This window comes from Tympanuchus pallidicinctus, unplaced genomic scaffold, assembly GCF_026119805.1.
Source record: "Tympanuchus pallidicinctus isolate F22 unplaced genomic scaffold, pur_lepc_1.0 scaffold16, whole genome shotgun sequence".
In the NCBI taxonomy this organism is placed as follows: Eukaryota; Metazoa; Chordata; class Aves; order Galliformes; family Phasianidae; genus Tympanuchus; species Tympanuchus pallidicinctus.
Window position 1 is genome coordinate 16,946,854 of NW_026294679.1, and position 25,807 is coordinate 16,972,660.

Consider the following 25,807-nt stretch of genomic DNA (forward strand, 5'->3'; position numbering starts at 1 on the left):
CTACTGCAATAACTTATTACCATCCTCTGCATTTAGATAGTACTTGCCAACCCCAAGTTTCAGAACACTGCATGGAGGTGGATAGGGCCAGGGGCTCAATGTCTTGTGTGTGACCACAGAAGATGAGTCTGTATTACAGCTGGAGGCCTTTCCTCTACACTTCACTCAAGTTTCCTAACCTTTAGGGCATGTTAACTGCCTTCATTATGTGTTAAGCAATCAGTAGTAAATACTTTTGACATACACAAAAATTTTTCTTCATTCCAAGCAAGTGACAGATACTTCATGAATTGTTTTCAGCATTGATTAGTAAGTAGATAATGTTTTTCTCTAGTCCTCAGTCAGTTGATTTTTCTCTTCTGTCCCTCTAGATAGTTATTACTTTGTGACAAAGCCATTATAGATTTTGACCAATGTAAAAACATAACCTTAGGATCAGTAGTTTCCAGCAAGAGATCGGTACCTTAATACTGTTATCTGAAGACACCAGGAAGACTCTTGCCTCAGTTCATCTAATTACAGAAGCCTTAATACCTGCAACCCTTCAGCATCCCTAATTTTTTTAAGAGGCAAAATAAACTAGCTCCTCTTTAGCCCAGCTAGAGAACGAAATAAGAATGACAAGAACCAGCAGCAGACCTTTTGTTCCCTAAGGGAAAAGAAAAAAAAAAATAAAGCAGTATAGGGTCATTATTGGACAGGATCTAGACCCTAACACTATCTGAGATAAGTAGATAAGATCTTAAAGTAGTAGATTTAAATTAGAGCCTAGATCATTAAAGAAGTTTATGCTGATAAGGCATACCTTAGAGTAGACTAGGAAAACCATCCACACATAAATCATAGTCAGAATTAAGCTGCAGTTAAGCTTACTAAAACCAAATGTTATCTAACCACCAGGAAGGCATACAATTAAACTAGCAAATTAGTCCATAGACTACAGCTAAGACTTCAATATCACAACATAACTGAACTACAAATCAGTATTTCAACAACCTAATCATGACACAAAATTCCAAGCCTAAGCTTAAATAGAGTTCCTGGGCCTAGGGGGTAGAGACTACAGGTACTAAGCTTACTACACTTCATAGCCCCATAACTGCAAGATGAGCTTATTCTGTATTTTTCAGGTCACAATTCGGATAAATCACAAGTGTCTAAAATTATTAATACCTTTACTATTTGCATAATCAATGAATATAAAGATGTTATAATTATTAAAAAAAAAAAAAAAAGCTTAGCAAAGCAAATTACAACAAAAAGACAATGAAGAGAATGCTTACCAACTCCCCCCATCCTAGGCTCACTGCAAAACTCCAGAGGAACGATCTCCAGAAAAGACCCTTTCCAAGTGGCAGTCAGCTCTTAAATGGGTCTAGGAGAGGTGGAGCCAGGCTCCACCCCGTCCAGCAACACAGGTGAATTGCCAACCACTGGCTGACTCATTGCTCACCTCAGGTGATCAATCAGAGGTTCAGGCCATCCCCATACATAGTCTGAAAAAAAAAAAAAAAAAAAGAAAATCTAAGTCAGAAAGCTTGAGATAGAAATGTTGCATGGTAATTATCAAGTCACAGCCTGAACCACTGATTGAGCACTGATTGAGGGGGAAAAGACCTGGTCAGCCCTGGGAGCACAGGTGAAAGCAATTCAACTGTGAGTCCAGAAGGGGGTGGAGCCTGGTGCACATCTCTTAGATCTCATTTGAGGACTGGCTGCCATTATGGAAGGGTCTCTGGTTGAAGATTCCTCCCTTGTGGAGTTTCCTTTGTGAGCCTACATCTTCAGAGATGGGTGAGTATTTTTCCTTTTTTTTTTTTTTTTTTTTTTTTTGGAACACATTTCTATTTTATTAGTTTCCTTGTCTTTGCGTCACCTGTGATACTATTCTATGGTGTTGGTCTTTCTGATTGTTATAGGTGCTAAGCTGAATTACTTAACTTTGCGTATGTGCTTGTGTAGATGCATATGGAAGGAGCATTTGGTAGCAGTATGGAAAGATGTAGGTGGAAATGGGATCTGGATTACAGGTAAACCAACATGTAGAGCGGGGAGCACATCCCTAAGCCTATTCCAAGAGCAGGGCGTTCTGGGATGTGGTTATCTGATGATGGTATAACACAAGGGCAAATGGTATAAGAAATTAAATATGGGAAGAACTCTGAAGCGCGCAGGAAAACTAAGACCTGTAAATATTGAGATCTGTTGCTCTAGCTATCTTACTGAACGTAAGTTCAGTTTCAGTTTGAAAGGGTTGATAATTGTAGGATAAGGTGAAATTGTTTTAAGTTGAGGGAGGGGAGATTTAAGTTGGATGTCAGGGGGAAATTCTTTACAGAGAGAATGGTGAGGTGCTGGAACTGGCTGCCTAGATTGCTTGTGGATGCCTTGTCCCTAGAAGTATTCAAGGCCAGATTAGATGGGGTTCTGGGCAGCCTGGTCTAGTATTAAATATGGAGTTCGGTGGCCCTGCATGTGGCAGGAGGTTGGAGATTCACGATTCTTGAGGTTTCTTCTAACCCTGATCATTCTGTGATGTAGACTTTAATAGCTAAATATTCCTGTAAGATCTAATAATTTATGGAGCTTGTTGGTTACCTTTCTGTTGGACCTATTCTCAGTGTTTCTTTCAAGAAATGCTTCTTTAAATTGTTGGAGAATGGTACTGTGATTATCAATATAACTATTTGCTACTGAAAACTGCTTGCTTTTTTTCCTAGCTGGCAATTTGTAATAGCTTTTGTTTTACCTGACAGTTTAGTTGCCTGAAATACTACAGCTGGGAGAATAAAATACAGACTTCCAATATAATCTATGGAAAGTATGGGTTTATCAACTCTTTAAAAATGATGTTTGTTTTGAAAGTTACTTTAAAATATACTGTTAATGTTTATGTCAAAGGAAAACACTTCAAGTAGGAACAGATAGAATGCTTCTGTTTATGGTGATTACTTTTTCATATAAGAACAAAAATAACTTCAAAGCTAGCATTTATGGTTGAACTTGGCCATGAACATGATAATCAGTTATTCTTATATGCGTGTGTGTGTATGTGTAATGCTCTTCCTAGAGAGGAAATCAAACTATCATCAAACTAAGTCAGTGACTTAAATGAAGTTTCACAAGTTTCTCACGTGGTTAAAAGATCAACTATCTCTATTGTTATGTGTTATTGTATGCAGTTTTGGTTTTCTGATCAAGCTGCAAAATAATGTGTTTAATCAGGCAAGGAAAACTAATAAAAATGGAGAAAGAAGGAGAATGGCTTTCAATCTAGGAGCTGAGGCTGTATAGGAAGCTAGAAGTATAACTTCTTTCAGCTTATGCTCTTACTGTTTATCCCAGCTGCGTCAGGCCACTTTCTGAGTATGGCACCAAAGAGATCACTACTGTGCTTCTCTTCACTGTGCTGAAGCCTGGTTAATAGAGATAATTAATGTGGAGGTAAATTTAGGAACACATGTATGCTAAACAAAGATACCTGTTCACATTCCATTTCAGCAGTGTGTAAATCTGAAATAACAGTTATTAACTCAAACAAATTTACATTTGATCAACACTTGATACAAGCAGGAAATGGTCCAAAGCATCTCAGCCACTACTGCAGCCTGCAAACTAGGAAGTAAAGTCTATATGGATGGCCAGAGAACATCTTTCACTATTAGAGATATAATATGGCCAGTATTCAAGATCCAAGATGTGATGAATCTTCTTTCCAAAACAGCAAGTTGCCAATCTCAGATGCTTTTTGTCAATGCAACTCAGCAATGCAAACCTGCAGGATATGCACTTGCCAGGGAGATATTTACCCATGCTGCAGAAAGGCATACTACACAAGAGATAAGGATTGTCAGGAAGTGATTAGGCTATGAACAGCCTAAGGGCAGGATGTGTCAGTTGAGTTCAATTATTATCCAACTATCAATTTATAGCTTATGCATACTAATTAGCAGTATCTAACTATTTCCTCAACTGTTTTTTTTGTTTGTTTGTTTGGTTTTTGTTTTTTTTTTTGCATTCTGAACTGCGAACTTTGCCTTCTACCCAAGTTGAGGTGAAGGAGACCTTAGCAAGGAATACAAAAACTGATGAAGGATCAGTAGATATCTTTGCCTTGTACCCATCCCACCAGTGCAGGGAAGAGCTATTTTTCTTCCCTGCATTAACTGTCGTTTCTGTCAGCTCCCTGGCTCTCAACAGAATCCCTACCCAGAAGGGCTGCAGCCCGTGTGCTGCCTGAAGGCAGCTCAGAAGCAACCCAGCACGCCTCTGCCCTATTGACCAGCACAATTTGTATTTCTTCTGAGGCACCACCTTACCAGATGCACAAGCTCTTCGGCATGTGCTTTGTGCCCTTATTTCTCCTCGCTCAGTTTGTGAGACATTGAGCTCTCAATGCTTGTCGAATCGAAGTGTCTGTGGAGTGCGACAGAGCGAAGATGCATAGGAGGGGATGCAGGATCAGCGCTGCTCTCTGAAAGAGGCATATTAATAACACTGATGCACGGCCAATTAACAGGAGGAGCCAGGTCCAGCCTTCGTGTCTACGCGCTACAGATTTATCAGCAGTAATTACCGAGGCACTTAATGCTTAGTTTGGATGGGAATTAATTCGAGGCCAGATAAATAATGCATAACGGTTTATCTAGCCCCACGTGAAGCGTCGCCCCCGAGGCAGAGCTGGGAGTGGAGCGGCGGAGAACGGCGGGCGATGCGCGGGGCGGTGGCTGGGCGGGAGCATGCTGAGCCCCAGGATCCGGCAGGCCAGGAGAGGTGAGTCCGTCAGGCGAGGGGGGGGACGCTTCCCGGGCATCCCGCTGATCGAGGGGAGGGCTGGGGGAAATAAAGGGTAAGAGGGGAGGGACCTGTCCGCCGGAGCTGTCTGCAATGTCAGGGCAGCACAGCAGGGGTAATTCAAAAATTGAATTCCATTGTGGGACTTGATGGAGTCTTCGTACACCCGTGGTTATTGTCGATGTTGTGTTCCTAATGCTGAAATTCTTGATAGAGGTTGGAGACAGGTGTGACAAGTTCACCTGCGGCATGTTGGAGAAGCAGTTTGTTCAATTCCTATAGGGCAGGAAGCAGAAGGTGGGGAAAGTAGATCAGTGCGAGCTGCTGGCAAAAACAAAGGAAGGAAGGAAAACCTGCCCTGGGTTTGCTGCAGCTGCTTAAAGCAATCATTCATACCTGTAAGATGTAGTGTGGTATTTGTAAAGTGACCAGGTAGAGCTGGGCACAATCAGTGCCTCTATGCTGGCTCTCCTGGAGGTGATGCTGTGGCAGGGGAAGTACTGAGTACTGTGTGATTTCCTGCTGCAGCACCAGCTCCTCACTTGACATGGCATTTGTTGAGTATCATTGCTGTTCACAGCCTAATGGCAGTCTCAGGAGGATATCTTCCTGCCCATCAGAAACAGAACCAGATTAATGTAATTTCAGAGCTAAAGCAGATACAGTCAGAAGAGTAGGATTTGGTTTTTCTTCAGCCATGTCAGTGTAATAAAATAGTAAAGTGCCAGTGGTTCCAGCTACTGTGGTTCTGAAACAGATTCTTTCAGCAGAATATCACATCAGGCCATGTGTGTAAAAGTGATGTTTCACTCTGATTACTCCTTAATTACCGACAGCCTATTAAATAGCAGTATCTTAGATGGCTTCCTGCCATCTGGATTGTATATGTACAGTCTCACTCACAATGAATTCATATGTACTTCTATTTAAGCTGCATGATTTTCTATAAGTTCAGCAGATCTTTTGTAGGTGCTGCCACTTTGCCATTTCCCTTCGAAGATGTGCATCATCTTCCAGTCTTCAACGTATTTAATATCTATCTAGCATTCCTGTGTTATTAATATTGTGGTGAGGCAATTGCTAGCTCATGAGACTAAAACGGTACAGGAACTCTGGCAGGACAGGGTACACAAACTTTCAAAACTATGTGCTGTGCTTTCACATTCTTTAATTCATCAAGAAGAAAAAATATATATTGTAGCCTGTTTATGGGGCAGGTATCCTAAATTGCTGTGGATTACTGATGCTCAGGGGACAAACTGTAGTGTGCCTTTGTGATTCAATTTCAACTTATAGCAATATATGTTTAGTTCATTAATTGTGCAGTGGTAAGTTTATTTCTAAATGAATTTACAACTCACAGGAAGAGTTGTCTTGACACCTTTTGAAACTTAAGGAATTTTCCTACTTCTACAATGCCTTGGTGAAGCATTGGCAAGCTATTTCAGTGCTTACCAAGCAGGGCCTGGTCCTGCAAGGCTTTTCCATAGCTCTTATTCACAGGAGCTGTGAATAAAGAGTGCTGAAGATGCTAAATTACTCTTGAAGGTAAGTGTTCCATCTTGCAAGACAGATGTGAATGTAAAATGGTAGTTAACACTCCCTGGACTCTTGGTTGGGATTGTTAATGAATATTCACGTAGCAAAGGGTGGGTAAATAAAGTACTGAAAGGGGCTGTGAGCATCTTTTGCTGGCAGTATGCATCAGCAAGGTCTGGAGATCTGCAAGATGCCGCTTGAGCTTTGCTTACTGCAAATTAGAGGCAAGCTGTTAGCTCTGCCAGTGAGGACAAAGTCTTGTAAGGGAGGCAGTGTGATTTCTGCAGGCAGACAGAATAAAGAGAAGGGAATGGGAAGGGAAGGATGCTCTGGATACAAACTGTGGGTTCACTTGGGTGTGGTGGGTGTCAAAAATTAACTGAACGTAGAGATGCATTTGGTAAATTTATTGTGCTTGAATTGCTAAAGCAGCCACGTCTGCGTTTGCTTTGGGTTCCCTGCATCTATGCAAGTAGGTCCTGGGTTTAAGGACAAAGTCTTTTCAAAGTGTTGAGTCTGGACTTCAGCCTGACATCTGGGATGTAGATCTTAATATCGCCAAAAGGTGCAATAGAGAACAAAGGTAATTTGCTTTACTAGAGGTAACTGTCAGTATAATGTGGAGCTTGCCGTTCCATCAGCATCTATAACTCAGACGCATGCATTCAAGGGGTAGATTGTTTTCATAAGGCCTAGAAAGGCATAAAATCTCACAGACTGAAAATCTTAATGTGCCTAAATGAGCCTTCTGCAAAAGCATTCATCCTGGTTAGACCTGAATGGCTTTCGCATTATTTTTTCATATACAGTGGCTTATGTACAGCAGTTGACTGAGTCCAAGATTGTGAAAGAAGTGACTGCAGTAGAAAAATCTCTTATCTTCACATTCTTTCCTGTCACTTACCATGATGCTCCACAGAAATGCTGTCTTCCAGAGGCAAGGGAACTTTTAAGTGTGCAAGAGCATGAAAAGCAGCTTTCAGACTCCTTCTGTCTCAAGAAATGCTTTTTTTTTTTTTCTTTTTTTTTTCATTTCTCCTTACAATTCGGAAAAAAATGAAGCAAAGCATTTGCTTGTTGGCTTGGAAATTCTTAATATGTTATAACTGAGAGTTGCATTTAAATGGACAAAGAAATGTCCATTTAAAAGCCAGACTTCACAACAAGCTTGCGCATTTGTTCTTCAACAGGTGTTACGGGGTTGCCCTCTATAACAAGAAGGTTATCCTGCTGACGTGATAGGTTCCTTGCATTATTCCTGTTTTCAGCACAGGCTGTCACAGCTGTATAGGCACAAAGAATAAACCCCTTCTCACTGGGACTTTGTTCTCGTGAGTGCCTGACATGATGGAATTGTCTGCACTTCTGATTTAATATCTCTGTTTGGCTGCACATTCATGCATCTATTAAGACTAGAAAAGATGATGGGGCACATCTTGGCTAGCTAGCCTGCTGTGGGCAGACTTTTTTTCTTCAGATGTCCTCCAACATTCCTGTAGTAGAACGGTATTCTCTCATTCTTTTTTCCTTCTCTCAAACTCATCATAATCCAATTTTAATGGAAAGTGGGCTTTAGCATACATAAAACATTTCTAATAGTGATGTAAGTAATCTTGCCAGGAGGAACTTTAGAGGGTTAAGTATTATTACACCCCTTTGGGAGTGTGCATGTGTACAAAGTAAGCTTCATGTGTCTGCAGTGAGGACTGGTAGCTTTGAATATTCAGTGATTTTGCAATGGTGTCCTATTTTTAATGGAAGTGAGGTGTTTTTGATTACAGGAGCATGAATAACCCTACACTTTAACAGCTTTTTTTATGGCAGTAAGGATGCATGATTGTATGATCTGTCTGTCAATTTCCATCCTAATAATTTTGGAGCTGGTTGGCTGAATCCAGACAGATTTGAAAGCAGAAAGGTGTGTCAAAACACATTTGACTCCGACAATCTATTTTACGTCATTCCATTACTTAAGTGGCAACAACTTCACAGCTATATCTTAAAACTTCACAATTCATAATGGATTTACCTTTACACATGATACATTACACACATAAAAATTTACACTTTGAACTAAAGAAAGTTAAAAGCAGAACTGGGGCTTGTTTCAACTTCCCAAAGTTTAGTGTACTGTGGAAAAAATAAGGAATTTTTAAAGGAATCTTTAAGGAATTTTTTAAGGAATGCGAAAGGATTTTAAGGAATCCTTTCTTATTCAGCAGCTTTTCACTGGACATTTTCTGTCATCCAAACACATCTAATGCCATAAGAACTCACCAGCTAAGAAGGGCTTAGATGTCTGAATGCAAACTTGCAGCATTACTTCTTGAGCAGATGGAGGGCAACAGGTTAATAGAATTAACATACTGGTATAAAATTGGGTTTGCCTGCAGGAACTTTCTCTGTACTAGAAACTTGGAGTGGTTGGGGTCATACCTTTAGAAATTTCTTGTCTAAAGGAAATTAAATTATTAATCACTTCTTCAAGGCTGTTGTAATCACAGCAGAAGGCTTTCAGAAGTTCTAATCTAGCATTGATTTGTCAGGCTTAAGAATAAATTTTGATGATCTTTAACACTCATGGAAAAATGACAAGGGCATTTTTAGTACACTGAAAGTAATTATGTCTGTTTCTGTCAGAAGATGGTGCCTATCCAAAATCATACTTGGCCTAGCCAGTTAGTAGTCCTTCAATATCACTGACATGCTTTGGGTTAAAGAGGTTAGACTTTATCTAACTATCAACAACATAGTCCCAGTAGCAGGCACAAATAGCAGGACAGTCTGTACAGTGAGCGAAGATGAGGAGAGACCCAACAAGGGAATGACAGAAAGTGGTTAAAGGAGATTTCAACAAAAAGGAACAACAAAAAAAAAAAGCTTGAAACTCAGTTTATGAACTAAAATATGGCAGAGATAAAAGGAACAGTGAAGTAAATATATTTCATAAGGGCCCGGAAGCAGCTGAACAGTCTCAAGTGCACTCTGGATTCTGTTTGCTGAGGTACCAACCCTCCAGCTTCTAGCTTTCCTCTGAGTTCTCCACAAAGAGAAGGCAATCCTGCTATCCTGTGCACAGCAGTTCAGTGTAGTATTTCTATTTTCTTCTGGTGTACATGCAGAACTGGAGATATCTAGCCCCTCAGCTCCTGCCATGTTAGTGATTTCTCTACACAGGTGCCAGAGCCATAGTGCTGAGCAAGCCCTAGGCCTCAGGGACTGCCAGGTGCAGGCTCTTCAGGCTGTGCCCTCTTCAAAATCATGCTGTGCAGAGAGCTCTTGTTTCCCTGACCAGTGAAAGGCAGAAAAGGAGAACTGCTGCACTTGTAGTCCCCTTCACCAAACCACAGTTTCACAGCTGCAGCCTCTCAGCTTTGCAAAGAGGAGCTCAGAGTTCTCCACAGCCCCACTCAGCAGCTCTGCTTTGAGCTGATGTTGCATACAGCTATCCCAAGCGTGTGGGAGGCCAGCGCCTCGGCACCTCCAGCTTACCAGCTTACCAAACAAGTGATAACACCCAGCAACTCCTGCAACCAAAGTAATCAGCCCTGAAGCTCTGAACTCCCCCAAATGCTTCCCTTAGCTCCTGAGAGCCCACCAACACAGCTGGGAGCACACCTTCCTGCAATCACTGTGACCAGCTGCAGCTGGTGTGGGAGAGCCACCATTATAGGAGAAGCCTGGCTGCAAGGAGGAGGCATGCTGCAGCTCTTCCTTAAAAGAGCAGTCTTTTGGGACAGGAGAGGTAGTTTTGGGAGCTGTACTCCAGAGAGGTATGTGGGTGAAGGGCTGGCATGAAGTGCTGGGAAATGGGATTTCATTCGTGATCCATGTTTTGTAAGCTTTTGCAGGAAGGACTCTGTGAGATGTTGTGGGAGTCAGTTCTGCCTGTGGTGTGGATCTGGGCTTTCTCTGTTTTGGAGAAATGTGAGGTGATGTTTCTGAGTTGAGCTTAAAATACTGAGAAAATAGTACTGGGGCTGCTGTGGGGTGCATCGGGGTTGGAGCCTGGTGTGATGCTCAGCAACAGCTTGTGGGTGCCACAGGGGCAGAGGAAGGATTAGGCCCAAGCTGGAGAGTAGAGCTTGGGGCGTTTAACTTGGGAGACCTGTGTCTCTGCTGCATTTATATCTGGTTCAGTGATGATATGCACATACAGGTTTGTGGTTTAACTCCAGAGGGATATTTAGCTACCTGCTACTACTCAGTGTCATGTTTTATTAAGAAGGACTCAGGGTGTTCAAAGAGGTAATCCCTGTGTTGAGGTGCGCATCTCTTTCCATATGGGGTTCACAGTGTGACCTGAAGTGCTACAGCTAAAGCTTTCTGTCCTGGCCTGAAGGCTCAAGCAGGAGACCGTTCTTCTCAGGAAACACCTTGAAATTCTTCAGGCTTATTAGGCACAGGTGGTCTGAATTTGAAACAATGAACCATGGTTTTGCCTTGTAAAGAAAGGGATGCTGCTGAGGGGAGACAATGTGAGGCGGAAATTAAATATTAAAACTGAAAAAGTCATATCCTAAATTAGTTGTAAAACATCTGTTGGGTGAGTGCAGTGTGGCAAAGAGCACACTTAGAAGCATTAAAGAAAAGCTAGTACCTCCCTCCTGAGAGGGCTGTCACCTGCTACTTCCAGTGCTTATGTAAATGTATTTCTTAATTGCAAGGCCTCATGGTAACTACAAGGCAAGCATGGTAGTACAAACAGTACTTGCTTTTTTCAGTTCTGTATGTTAGGCAAAGGTAATTTGAGGCAGTGATGTAGGTCCTCCCACACTCTGGTGGTGGGGAAACCCCTTAACAAGTCTACAGTAAGAGCCATCTGGTAAGCGGGAGGAGGAAAGGATCCTTGCCTAGGTCTGCATGTGTTCAAGTTTTTTAAAACTAATATGGAGGAGGAAAGCTAATGCAAAGTGTCTTTTCTAATGTGCATTCCTTCCACTGTGTGACTGCTTCTCTGTGTGACCAAAAGAGTAAATTGACCTTAATAAAGAGCTAAAGAGAGGAGGTGAGAGCTATTCTTTGGAGGTGAAAAAAAGTTCCTTGGAGCATTTTTTCTCTTAGTGCATGTGATTAAAGTTATTTGTGCTTCAGTCAGATAATTGTCTTTTTGTATTGAAGTTCATAACAACAAAAAAACCAACAAATCTATGTTGTATAGGCTAAATGTCAAGGAAGCTTCATACAGTGGTTCTAAGGTGAACTGATAATGCTACAGAGGCAAAGATGGGATCTATCATGATGACTTTGGGAGAACTGTAGGTAAAGGATTTCATACCTGAATGCATACCCCTTGTGGACTTCCAGTTTAGTAGGAACCACCTTTACCCTAATTAGGAATAGGAAGGGAAGCCATCCAAGGGTACCAGGACAGGCTGGAGAAGTGGGCCCATGAAAACCTAATGGGGTTCAGTAAGGCCAAGTGCAGGTGCTGCACTTGGGTCAGGGCAATCCCAGGTATTTATACAAACTGGGGGAAGATCTGGAGCAGCCCTGCAGAGAAGGTCTTGGTGATCCTGGTAGACAAGAAGCTGGGCATAAGCCAGCAGTATGAGCTTGCAGCCCAGAAGGCCAATTGTGTTCTGGGCTGCATTCAAAAAGGGGTGGCCAGAAAGAGGAGGGAGGTGATTGTCCCCCTCTACTCAGCTCTTGTGAGGCCCCATCTGAAGTACTGTGTCCTGTACTGGGGGCCCCAGGCCTGGAAGGACGTGTAGCTCTTGGAGTGGGTCCAGAGGAGGGCCACTAAGATGATCAGAGGGCTGGAGCACCTCTCATTTCAGAAAAGGTTGAGGGAACTGAGATTGTTGGACTCGGAGAAGAGGAGGCTCTGGGAAGACTTCATTGTGGTCTTCCAATACTTGAAGGGAGCACATAAGCAGCAGGGGGAATGGCTGTTCACAAGGGTGCATAGTGATAGGACAAAGGGGAATGGTTTTGAACTGAGACAGGCCAGGTTTAGATAAGATATTAGGAGGAAGTTTTTCACACTGACGGTGATGATGCACTGGAACAGGTTCCCCAAGGAGGTTGTGGATGCCCCATCCTTGGAGGCATTCAAGGCCAGGCTGGATTTGACTTTGGGCAGCCTGGTCTGGTGGTTGGTGACCCTGCACGTAGCAGGGGGTTGAAACTAGATGATCATTATTGTCCTTTTTAACTCAGGCCATTCTATGACACTAGTGATATCTTGTTATAGACACAGCTGAATAATTTGAGTGAGGTACTTATGCCCAGAGTGAGATGTGGTAGTAAGAATTGCTAGATTTCTATTATTGTCCCCAAAATCAGTAAACTTGTCACTAAGTCAAGCCACTGAGTTGTACAGAGAGGGAAATAGACACTGTTTGTGCAATGAGTGTTGAAACAGGTACACTGCACTGTTGGTATAATTCCCTAAGAACTGTTTAGGGATTATTACTTACTCAATGTGGAGGTGAGATAAATGAGAAATATAAAGTTATGGAGGAATCTTGGGAGGCTTTACTACTGAAAGTGGCTGGGCAATGTTGTTATTTCAGTGTTACTGCCAGTTGTCAACAAAGAAGTCCTCATGAAGTGTTTTGTATCTCTACAAATATCTCTTAGTATTTTTCAGTTCCAAATAATTTTGGGAGAGTCTTACAGAGTGTGACAGACAAATAATTCTAGTTGGTTAGGGTAACAGCCATGGTGGCACCTACTGTGGTATCTCAATAATATTGACCACGTGCTTTGTGTGTCACAGGTAGCAAATATGTAATAAACACAAGTGAATGAGGAGTATATGTATAGCTTGAGCTGTTATGCTGCAGCAGAGCTGTGTGCTGTATCTGTAGTGCTGAGGAGCTACAGCCTTGATTCCACAGTGCTTGGTGCTGGACAAGTTTGTGGTATGGTTTTTGCTAAAATATGGGTGTTATGATGAGATCCTTTCGTTAGCAGCTCAGTCTGCTACAAGCTTTTAAAGTCTTAAAGCCATACTCACTGGGAGGATTATCAGAGGCTTTCACTCATGGGTGTTCAACCTTTTGGCTTGCCTGGACCACCTTGAGTGAAGAGGAATTATTTTGGGCTGCATGTATGTAAGTTGCTCTGAAAGTTGTACCTCCTGTTTGGCTTTGTGAAAACCAAAACAGATACAAAGAGCACAGTAACTCTGCTTGATAGAGCAAATAAATTGTCAGATAGAGAACATTATTTTTCCATGTAGTCACCACATTAGCTGTGCATTTTCACCTGTTATGAACAAGAGTCTACATGCCATGCTTGTGAAAACCTGTACCAGTTGAGTGCTAAAACATACCACTCACTGTACTCAAATTCAGTGTTCTGTCTCCATAAATGTTTGGCAAGTGTCAGTAGGGGCCATTTTTCCACGTGGAGGAATTCAATTCTGCACCTTTGTTTCACATGCGCTTGCATATCAGATGCCATTTTGTCAGACTGCCCCTCTGCTGCCATCTATTGTGCAGTGACAAAACGGTATGGAGGCATCACTTGGAATAGCCTTTGTAGAGTATATAATATACTTAATAAATTTTGTTACTTACTTCTTTTTATTAAAGTAGTAAAAAAAAATAAAAATGTAAAACCTTGTTTTTGTGAAACTAATGCATTAGTCTGGTTTGATTGAAGTGGTTGCAATTCATAGTGAGTTCTTAAGGTGCTCGTCAGAAACTTTTTAGGAAATTCTACTTTTCCTGTGTTTCATCCTTGACAGTAGTTGTTCACAAATGTGCGTGCTTCCAAAAGCAGTGACGTAAGGTGTGACTGTGAAGTGAGGATATCTTTCTTTTATACAAGACTGTTGAAGAGACATGATTAGATTTTTGAGCTGAATGTCTGATTGCAACTCTATGCACACTTAGAAAAATGTATTTATGTTGAATGAAAGTGGAGTTGCAAATATACAGAAAATTGATTTATTTTTTTTTTTTGCAGTCTTGAAATATTCTCAAATTGCTCTATTAAAATAAAAAGCACAGCTGCATTTTTTTTTTTTTTTTTTTTTTTTTTTTGCCGGTCACAGGACAGCCAGTGAATCAAAATTCTTAAAATTATCTACCATATTTCAAGTTAGCCCTGCACTGTGCCTTCCTTATGCCCTGGTTTCAGCCCAGGTATGGTTAATAGTGCAGTAATGTTCAGTTGGTGCTGCGTAGCCACTGCCATGATGATGTGGGGTAGGCAGGACATTGCAGTGTGAGCTGTGCAAGGTTGTGAGAGTTGGACATCACATTATTTTCACTGGTTGTAGGGAGGACACAATCTATTTATACAGTCTTCTGTAATCATAGAATGGCCTGGATTGAAAAGGACCTTAAAGATTATCTAGTTTCAGCCCCCGTGCTGTGGGCATGGTTACCAACCACTAGACTAGGCTGTTCAGAGCCACATCCAGATTTGCCTTGAATGCTTTCAGTGATGGGGCATCCTTCTCTGACTGATTTGTCTTACTAAAATTGTAGGGAGAGAAAAATCTGAGATCACTTCCTGGCATTCCAGGGAGTAACTTTCCTATAGAAAGACCTGAGCTTGTTGGTGAAGTGTAGAAACGTAACGTGGGTGGATAAAAAGGAATAGGAGTGTGGGTATAGAAAGAAGGGAGTAAAACTTCACTCTGGTGGAAACAGTGAGCTGCAGATCAGCATGTTTGCCCAAGGAATTACAGAGCTTTGCCAGCAGTGGGATGTGAGTTAAACAGAGTTTGTCAAGTAGGCAGTTATAGCTAACCAGATGGAGATGATGAATGGTTTTCAAGAGATGCTTCCAAAGTTCCCTGTGAGCAGAGAGCTTGTGCTTGGCATTGCTATAGACTTGTAGTGCCTTTTAACAATAGGGGCATGCTTTAAAAGTGACTCAGCAAATGCATATAATCTTTTGTGCTCTTTTGTCCTCTGAACAGTCTGTACTGGTTCTATTGGGAATTATCACAGCATGGTGCAGACCTGAACATTAAAATGGAGTTTTGCTGGGAACAGGTTTCTGTACTTAAACTGCCTATCAGTGGTCCATAACTCATCCTTGCAATAACAAAGGGCACAGCAGGTTGAATTTGGGGCTCTGATGTACCGACTGCAGGGTTTAATTGATTACTAAGAAGAAGAGGTAAAAATATCCTACACTTTGCTTTTTTCAGAAAAAAAGGTAAGAAATAAAGTCATTGTATCTCTCCTGATAAGCTGACCTGACCCTTCCATCTACTGAGATAGGTTGACATCTGTAACAAACTGGCCAGCTAGCCAGTCTCTTTCAGAACTTAAAAAATGAAGTTTGTAAGTGCTATGTGAGTGACTGGTGTTGACTTAACAGCAGGAGCTTCTGGCTCTGTAACCTTGCCTGAGAAGTACAAAGTATTGCTTCTTGTGTCACTGGCTTGACCAAGTCTATGCTAAATGTCTTACTACACCAAACTTCTTCATCCGCCTATTTCTGGGAAAGGATGCCAGTGTTAACTAAGAAAAACTTGGGAGAGTGGGAGAGTGAAAGGTGAATTCTAATGGTTGTATTGTTTTTTTGTGCATTCTTTTACAGAGTACATATTGCTGCATAATTGGCAGCAGGCATTGAAAGGAAAGCCTAACCATTATACTCTCAATACTGTATAATCTGTTGAAGGCTGAAGGGGCAGCAGTTAGTGTGCTAAGTGGATTATGTCTTTCTTCCTTGTACTGAGTTTTCTCTGTACAAGCTCTTAACTGACATGTCCTATTTGCATTCTTATTTGCTATTTACAGATGTGGCTGGGCTGCTAATCCATGTATGCTAAGAGCAATAATAAATGGGTGCAACAGCTAAGACTTAATGACTCATCATTGAAAACTTAGTTTGTAATAATGGTCTCTGTTACCAAAAGCATCTACTGTCTGTTCTGTGGAGTGTATGCCTCTGTCCTCAGTCTCAACTTCTGGGCCAACAGAGAGATTTTATGGGTTGTCTTCATAGGGATGTTTATGTAAGTAAATATTTTGGATTAATGAGATGCTTTGGAAACAGATATCCACTTGCAAGGTGGTGAAATGTCATGGTGATTTTGAACGCTACTCAAGACTAATTCCTTCATGTAACTACCATCAAGCTAGTGTGTGTCTTGCCTTATTGGATTCTGATAGTGTTCTATAAATCAGTAATATAGGTGGAAAGTGGGAATATGGGAACACATTTGACAAAGAAATTGCTGAATTGAAGATGCATGCATCAGCTCTGAGCTAACTCTGGCTCTGGAGAAGCTACATAAATATAATAAATATATATTATTATTTATTATATAAATATAATATATATAAATTTGAGTGTTGTTCTGCCTGAGCTAGTAAACCTTGAAAGAAGCCTGAGTTCATGGCATTGCGGTTCTGCACAGTTTTCGGTACCTGATGGTGTTATGTACACAGTGTTGTGTGGGTGTCCTAACCTGCTAGCTAGTGAGAAATCTCGCCTCCTGTTCTGCCAGGATGTGCACCTTTTAAAATTTGCTGGTATGTAAAATTTATACAACCTGATTCTTATAACTCCTTGGTACGCGTGCAGTTCCCTTCTCTCTCCCTGTTATCAAAGAAGTTGGGCTACTGAACAGTGAGTTTCTTTATCATATTCTTACTGCTGACATAACTTAACAAACCAAGTATGTGCTATGAAACATTTTACAGTGCATTTGTGGAAAGTAGGATGTCTGAGCTTTTCTATTTTATCTGAGGTTTTCAGTTGTGCCAGTTATGTCTGGGAACGTCTGGGGAGATGCTGCAGTCCCAGGTGGATGTAATGCAGTTCTTAATTTTTCCACCACTATGATGCTGACGTTTGTGTTGTACGGGCTCTCTGTTTTATACTGGCTGATCTCTGAGCCCTTGTGATTGGGTCTACTCACCAGACCCTGACTGCAGCCTGTCTGTTGTGCAGCTGGCACTCTTTGGCAGGCTTTGTTTTGTTCAAGGTATGTGCAGGCTGTAGTTTGAGTCCATCTTTCTTGGAGTCCGTTTTGGTGATGCGAGATTGTGTTAGGCTTCACAACAAATTGAAGAAAGGAGGTATAACATAGCACCTTGTCTTGGCCTTAGTCATGTTCTGCTTTTAGGGTATTATGTCTGAATTTAATATATGTCCTATATAAACTTAATATATTTGCCACAAAATGTGGGCGAATGCTTGGCTGTGTAGCAACCTGATGGTTCTGTACAGATTGCTACTCTATTTGGCTTCAGGGAATAAAAAAGTCATTGCCAGTTTATTTAAACTTTTTTTCTAGTTGCCTAGGTCTGATCCCTAATCAAGCATTCTGCCTTTAATTTTTGTTGTATTTTAAGATGATAAATTCTCAAATTGTTTTGGAAATGTCTTGGATTCTTTTGTGCTGATTGGCTGTGGTATCTTTGCAATCAAATGCAAACACAGATGTATGCTAGAGACAGAAAACAAATATGAAGGGAATAATTTTTCCCAGCTTCTTTGGAAGGAAATGCAATATCGTGGCACTAGTGCATCCTTTTTATTCAAACAGTACATTAATGAACAGGCAACATTGACTACAACTACAGTATGAGTTTTCTTCCTTTTACGACTAGTATTTTAAACAAAGACTATATCAGAAATAATGTGGTGTCACTGTCATTAGGATGAAAGAGCACTAGAGTTAAGTGTCTGTGCTGGAGGACAGGTGGTCAATCAGAATTGATTATAATGGCTGTACTGATATAGTCTAGCTGCCTATGAAACTTCAAAGAACCAGAGCTTTAATTGGTATTGAATTGCATTGATTTGATGGATTTTGATGTTCCTGATTAAGTAGGTTCTCATTGGCTGTTTAAATCTGTAGTAGGAGTTCAGAGCTGTGAGCAGGGAAAGGGGAGCAGAAGAGATTATTGAATGCTTTAGGCAGGATTGAGCTCAGGAAATGGGGATGATGTGGATAAAAATGAACTGTAGCAGAGGAAGATATCTCTGCTTAGATGCATGTTTAAGATGTAGACAGTGGAGGTCATGAGAAAGCACTAATTTGCATATTGCTGAGATGCAGGTCTGAATTGCAGAGGAACTCTTTGTAGAGAGTCCATTGTGTTCTATTAATGGGAAGAAACAGACAAAAAGTAGCCTTAAATAGCTCCAAGTTGAGATGGGAATAAAGATTCCTGTCTCCATAAGGAACAGCATCTTGTCTCTGACTTGGTCAATCCACTCCTTGGGGTAATCCTTGAGTTTCATATTAAAGATATGACAATCAAGTGTAGGATTTTGGATGTGGAGCTTGTTTGGTGTATCCCAAGTATTGACACAGCTGCTGTTGTTTGTTATCTGACTGTCTCTGCTCATAGTCCTTCTTCCCATTTCATCTAGATATGAGAACATCCATATGCCAGTGTCACTTCCAGTTGTGCAAGAATTTTCAGTTCTGATTCTTGCTATTTAATGATGTGTCATTCCTAAAAGATGCTTGGCTTCTTGTTGGTGGGTACCAGCGATGGAACAGTGGAGGTATAGGTATACATGGTCTGTTGTAATCTTGATCTGTGGTAACTGTTCACTTCCCTGCATCTGAGCAGGTATGTCCTGCAGTTGGCATTTCAGTACTGCTGCCCTGTATTAAGTAAATGCTAAGCAGCTTTTCCAGAGGGTGCTTGAATTCTTTTTGTGCTGATTTTCTGTATAGAGCTTTTCTGTGTGGCTGAATCAATAATCAATTTGTGAAAATGTGAAAAGTAACTCTAAATTGGAGTTACTGAAAAAGCTTTACTCAATTAAAACTCCAGAGCATGCGGAGTATTTGCTGAGTGTGAGTCGGCGTTATTGATTTGTTTTCTTCTTTATGCTTTGCTATTCAGTAATTCTGTTAAATAGATGAGTGCAAGGAATACATATCCACCATTAAGAATGAGAGACTTGATGAACTGGATCGGGTTATCAGAGCAGATATTTTGATCCCAGTAATATGGACAGAGCATGCTCCTGTGAAAACTTTCTTTTGACATCTATACAATTGTACTCTGAAGCACACAATAAAAACAATGCTGGTTATTAGCTATAAATCCTTCCACAAATTTCTCCCTGATCCATGTTGTTGACTTACAGATGAGATTGCTCAGTACTTCCATAATGAAATTAACCATTACAGTCACGATTAGAAGCTCTAAGGAAATGGAAAGCTAAGATAACATGAAGAATTAACAACCATTGCAATTGACTAATATGTGATGCTGCTTAAAATAAAAATGAGGGTATATGTCCTCCATATGGCTGATTGTGAAAGCATTAATTCTTCCCTTTAATAAATGCTACTAGGGAAGGCTGTGGAAAATAATGCCAAAGGGTATATGAGAGAAGAGAGATGTATCAAAGCTTGATGGTATCTTTTTATTGGGTATTTGTCTGTGTGTGTGTGTGTGTATAATGAAATAAAGGTAGTTTCCAGTAAAAATTACCTTCTGTTGGGGGGGGAAGGGAAGGAAAGAGTTTGTCTAACTACACAAGTTTAAAAAAAATAAAAAAAAATAAAAAAAATTGGAAGGTGCTGGGAATCGCAGACTTGGTCTGCTTACATGCGTTAGAATAGAGGTGACTGAGATACTGGAGTGTTTTCCTTTTTGTATTATCAGAGTAATTGGTTAGGTTAATAGCTAAGATGTTGTCTGAGACACAGAGTTCCAATTTCAAAGGCACATTCTTGGAATAAGGTATGTAACTTGAATGTGGAAAGGAGTCTGGGACTGTCAATAGGTGCAAATGACAGCTGGGTCCTTGTAGAATGTGGCCTGAGCAGAGGAAGAGGTTTTTCCTTCAGGATAATCCATATATATCTCTGCAATAGATATTTAAAAGTTTGAAAAGTCTCTTTTCTTACTGCACGCATACAAAACAACTTTGTGTTGGAGGTGATAGAAGAGGTAAAGTTGTCAGTGGTAATTTAGTAATCTTCTTCTAGAGGGCACTGTGCTTCCAGAAAGATCTAGGAAGGCATGAAGATGTTGGGCAGCTTTGTGGAGGACAAGAGGTTCTTTGTGTTTTGTTGGAATGAAGACTTCTTCCTGTTAGAGCTCAGACTACAGGGAGAAAATCTTGAGAATAAGCCTGGATAGATTATAGCATGATTTTAAGTGAATTCTATATTGAGGTTGTTTGCTTTGGGTGTGTAAAAGTAGTGATTGAGCAATACTAGGTTTCTTTAGTGCACACTGTGTTTGCTGATAGACTTCACTAGCATGAAACTAGGGGTTCAGATTAAATTCAGCAAATTGTTTAAACCAAAATAAGGGAAAGATAATCTGAAAAAGCTATAACACTATTAAATAGTTCTTATCTCAACTTTTTAATCATTTCTTAAGAGTGAGACTGAAAAGAACTTGAAGCGGGAAACAGTTATAGGTTGAATCCTGATTTTTTATTATTTTTTTTTTTTCCTTAACTGAGGCTCAAGACAAAGCCTATTATAGTTTTCTTGAAAGTATTAGGGAGTTGTAAGTTGTGCTGTAAATCCACTGTATGTAGGCAATGTAAGGGAACAGGATCACATTTGTAGTAATGAAGAGAAATGCCCTGGGATAATAAATAACTTACAATAAAATACTTCATGAATCCAAAGGAAGTAGACTTAAGGGATCATATAACTTATATATCCTAGAGGACTGGCTTGCAATATATAATCAATATGCACTAGCTTTATATGCCCCAAACTTCAGTATTTTTAATATAGGCACATGGGATGAAAAAGGAGGGAAAGGGCAGTAGGCTTTTCTTCTTCTGAATCCTTTCCTAAGATTTACTTTTCACTCTATTTTGACTCTTTTATTTACATTGTGCTTTTCTGCTTTAAGGTCAGAGACTGGGAGTCTGAGGTGATTTTAATCACTCTGGATAGCTACGTTATCTATATGTGACTATTATTTTCTAAGTCCTTCTGTGTTCTTAATTTCTTGTGGCAGCTCTTTTCACTGCGTAGCCACTTTGGTAAGTAACTGTGTATGGGATGAGAATATATTGTTTTTCCCCTCTCTTCTGTCACCCTTACTGGGTAAATATTGCTTTTGGAGAGACCAGTCTGTTGTTCTGATGTAGAGCTGGAGGGAAGTGATGATTTTCTATGAAGAAAGGAGTACTGTGAGCAGTGAGCTTTGGTGTGGAGTTATTTATTGTGCCTCTTAGATTGCTACGGTGAGTAGTGTCAAAAGGTTATTTATTCTGTTTCATTGTCATGAACTTCAAAATACACCTTGAAAGTAAATATATGTTGAAAGAAGAATGCACACAGTGGTCTGTTCTTGCCTAAGAAGGCATGGAGCAGATTAGCTTCAGTCTGTTATCCTTAATTCACTGTTTTACTTTGCAAACTCTTTTTCAGCCCGATCAAAGAGTTTGGTGATGGGTGAGCAGATTAGGCCTCCATCCAGACCTTCCTCTCCTAGCCCTCAAGAACGTGTGGTGAAATGTGGCTGGCTGAAGAAACAGAGGAGCATTATGAAGAACTGGCAGCAGCGGTGGTTTGTGCTGCGTGGAAACCAACTCTTCTATTATAAAGACGAAGAGGAAACTAAACCTCAGGTATAACTATCTTTTAATTACTATTTTAGAACAGTAGGGCATATTGCTTGTGACTTCTGTACAGGTCGCTGTTTAGACTGAGAGCTCTCTTCAGTTGCTGTGAGCACTGTGAATACTCAAAGGAAGAGATGTTTCAAAGAGCCTTAGCTAACATGCAGACAAGTAGTAGAGCTTGGGAGAACATGTTCCCTGGTTTAATTATGTTTCCAGTCAGTTCTGTGGCTTTCCTCATAAAGAAATCTAGTTGCAGAAAACTCATTGCCTGACATCACAGTAATATCAGTGCCATTTGATGTATATGCTATTTTTACTTCAGTTACCAACTCAAAATAGTCAATAATAAATGGTAGCCTGTTACTGACTGTATGTAATAATAATAATAATAATACAAGTTTTAATTGTCAAGAGGTTCCATAACTTCTCTGGAAGTAAGGAGTCTTCTGAACTGCTGCTGTTTGTTCATGAAAAGCAAAATGTAGAGGATTTTTCTGTCCACTGAAAGTTGCTTGCTCTTCAGCTTATTTTTGTTTCCTGTATGTCTCCTGCTGCTCCCATACAACTTGTCTTAATCATATTTGAGCACTCTTCATGACTGAACAGAGCACGTTGTTCAATGTGTTTTGTCTGTCGTTCTAGGCTGTCTGATAGCTGTTTTCAGGAGCTGCGGGCCAGAAACAAGGCTTATTTCTCCAGAAAATGGCTGACATTATTTTAAATAGATTGTTCTGATGCTGTTCTGTGCAATCTGTTTTTAACAAATCTTGCCTTGAACTGAATTAATGCTGTTAGTCTGAATTTGCTCGTGGGCAAACTGAGATGCAGAGACTATGACTTTCTCATGTTCTTATGAGAAATCTTGAGTAGGAAAACGAATCTGCATCTCCCAAGTCTAGTGCTTTAGTAACTTTGATCTTAGTGTGGGATACCTTTTCCTTCTATGTTCAGTTGAAATGAGATTTGGGATCTGGAAGGTGCTCTGTAAAACTTTTTGAAATAATTTTGCAGTTGTCCATGCCAGTAGTGTAGTCACAGGTCTTAGTGAAAGAAGTTTTATGAACGATGACTTATGTTTCAGGCAAAATGTGCCAGCCCAAGATGACTTAGGGAGGAGAGGCTTATAATTTAACCAAGAAAACTTGACTGTTGTTGTACCTGATACTGCTTTCGTAGTCTTGGTAAACTTTGTTTGAATTTCTATGGGAATAGCAAACATTGAAGGGAGTGCTGAGTTTAACAGAAGACTATTGAAAGAGTGAAATGCTCCTCCTTAGAAGGTTTTTGCACTGTCCTCTGAACTGGAATGTATGATCTGTTTTCCTATAGATGCAATGCCTTACATTCCAAGTTTTTGTTTTTGATCTGCAGGGAAGAGATGGGCTGGATTCAATTGCTTTGCAAACTTAAACCTTATCCAGAAAATGGGAAAGTATGCCAATTTAATGGAATTGAATGTTCACTAATTTACAATGGCTGCATTGTTGCAAACCTCTCAGTACAATAAATGTTTTAAATTAATCTTCTAAATATTCCAGCTTTTGGCAAGCCTATGAATGTGAATACTGTCCTGTAGTTCAGTTTGAGAATGAAATGTATTTTATGAGAAACCATTTAATTGTTCAGCCTTCTATGGCTTTGATTCACCTAAGCCAGTTCTCTATTGAAACAGTTTTCACATGGATGCTTTTTCATTATCCTGTTCTGACCTCCAAATCTTAATATAGTCATCTGTGTGACTAGAATTTGACAGGAAGAGCTATAGAGCTCCAGATTGCTGAGGTGAGAGTGAAAAACCTTGCTTAGTTTGCTGAGACTTGTTATCTCTCAATTCATTGCTAAGCAGAAAAAGGTGAGCCAGCTGCTTAGGGCTAGCCTGTGTGAGTAAAGCGTGTGGGTTTTGTTATATGCCAGCATACAGGACTTGAGAGTGGGCTGAGTTTTAGTGTGTTGTATATACGCCTGGGAGTTATTGCTGTTCTATGCAAATTGTGAGGGGAAAGAATCTAGGCAAAGCTTTGTGCTGTTTGACTTGGAGTGTGTGTCTAACAGCAAAAACTAGTCAGCGGGCTGGGGAAAAATTTTTGACTTGTTTCAATACAGGCGAGTGTGAGTGAATGTGGACTTATTTCTTAAATTTTGCTGACTCAGAAACATCATGGTGCAGTGATACTGTGGCATACTATTGGCAGAGCTCAAGGGCTGAAGCTCATGTTGGATCTCTCCCATACTGGTCCATCCACTTCATCATGATATGGCTTGTATTGTTTCTGCTGTGGGCCAGTTGGATACGTCAGTGGTATGCTTGGGAACCTCACGCTTTCGTGTTTTTCCTTCTCTCTACCATCACAATCTCCTGGTTTTGCAGTTGATGAGCACAGGCAGGAGTATGCAAGTGTGAGATATCTACTGCAGAACAAAGAGCTCCTGAGCCCAGCCTCCCTATCTGGCAGAAGCTGTTCATTAATGCTATATATTGTCCTTTGTACTTGGCTCCTGCAACTGGGGGATACTTTTATGGCTCCTTCTATCTCCTGATGGTTGAGTTGGGATCCTTATCTTCCTACATGTGGTAGACAATCTGACATGTATCTCAACTCCCCTGAAGTTCATAATAGCAGTTTCTACTCTTCTTTAACAGTTCTATGAATATGAAAGCCTTAATCTGGACAAGTTACTATTGTACCTCCAAGAAACTTCAAAAATCTATATGCTTGTGTTGTACAAGTAACTGCTGAAGTCATTGATGTTCCAAGCTTTTCTGCATAGCATTGTTACTAAAACACAGGTCTGGTTTTTCTGTAAAAGGGAGGTGGATGTATTTATATGTATATGATTATGTAAGCCTCTCTAATGTCATTAAAGCCCTAAATAACACCTGTGAGTCCCTCTGAGTCTGTGGTCACAGCTGGATATGAAGAGGTTTGGCCTCTCCCTGGTTCAGTTCATAGCATTTTATAAAACAAATCTAGTTAGATTTGTTTCACATCTCTGCGGGCCTTGAACTGGTGCAGAAGATTGTCAGCTATAAGGCTGAATAAACTCTGCATGGCAGAGTGACACCAACTCATCCTTGTTTGAAATATGTCAAATGCATATCTCCTACACGACTTCAGGGGAATAGGGTGGTTGATAAACATACAAATGTCTTGGAAGTTTTTCTCTTTCACAAAGCATCAGCATGTATGGAGCTGGTGAGAAAACTTAAATTTAAGCCATCTTTATTTTGTGAAATGTGGCTGATTTTAGTCTCTTATTTACAGTTAGGATTGTTAATTTTGCCGTTGGGTTTGAGAACAGATGTACCAAATTAACTTCTCTGTTAAATGAGGGGATATACTGATAATTGTTCCTCTTCTGAGGCTAAATGACCATACTCATACATCATATTTAATTCTTCATTCCTTTTGTGCCTGTTGTATCTGGCTGAGAGGGTCTTACAAAGACCTGACACTTTGTATTTGCGATGTGATAGAGCGCAGAAACAAATGATTTGTTATTTCTGAGCGCTGTGCAGGCATAAGAAATGACCTTCATTTCAGTGTTGCAACATGCTGCTATTGCTGTTCTGGTATATCAACAGTGCAACGAGAAAGCAGAGTGTTTGAAGAGGTGGATTGCATTTATTAGTTTGAAGCACACAGGATCAGAGGGAAATAGGAAATAGCTGTAAAACAGGTGAGTGTTGCAACAGTGAAGCTCTTCTGTTATGTAAAGATGCCCAGAATATAGCAAAAGATGCAATGTATTGCTTTTATGTATCTACAGTAGGAGTTATGTAGATTGCAAGGAATGTTACTGAAGGTGGCTTCAAGTGTTAAATTCATCAGCAGCTAAAAAGACTTTTACAAAAATATTTTTGCTTCCATTGGTTAAGTGCAATGCTAGAGCTTCCATACTGTGAAAAACGAGGTCAGAATGGGATGTTTTCTCAGCATTGTTTCATTGCTGGTTGCTTATAGGGCTTGCTGGTTTTTAT

At 40.4% G+C, this 25,807-nt stretch overlaps 1 protein-coding gene across 8 annotated transcripts in view; it reads left to right on the top strand.

Annotated features, from left to right (window-relative positions):
• ARHGAP22 (Rho GTPase activating protein 22) overlaps nucleotides 1–25,807 on the top strand; it is a 147,287-nt gene that overhangs the window by 7,114 nt on the left and 114,366 nt on the right. For 4 of the 8 annotated variants that reach the window (XM_052677708.1, XM_052677711.1, XM_052677714.1 and 1 more), the window contains exons 1-3: nucleotides 1,693–1,794; nucleotides 4,650–4,773; nucleotides 21,635–21,834. In XM_052677708.1, the coding sequence (XP_052533668.1) occupies nucleotides 4,740–4,773; nucleotides 21,635–21,834 (234 nt within the window). In that variant the 5' untranslated portion in view covers nucleotides 1,693–1,794; nucleotides 4,650–4,739. Of the gene's footprint in view, nucleotides 1–1,692; nucleotides 1,795–4,649; nucleotides 4,774–9,937; nucleotides 10,107–21,634; nucleotides 21,835–25,807 lie in introns of those variants that run through there. The other 4 variants (XM_052677709.1, XM_052677710.1, XM_052677712.1 and 1 more) reach the window with 4 other exon arrangements.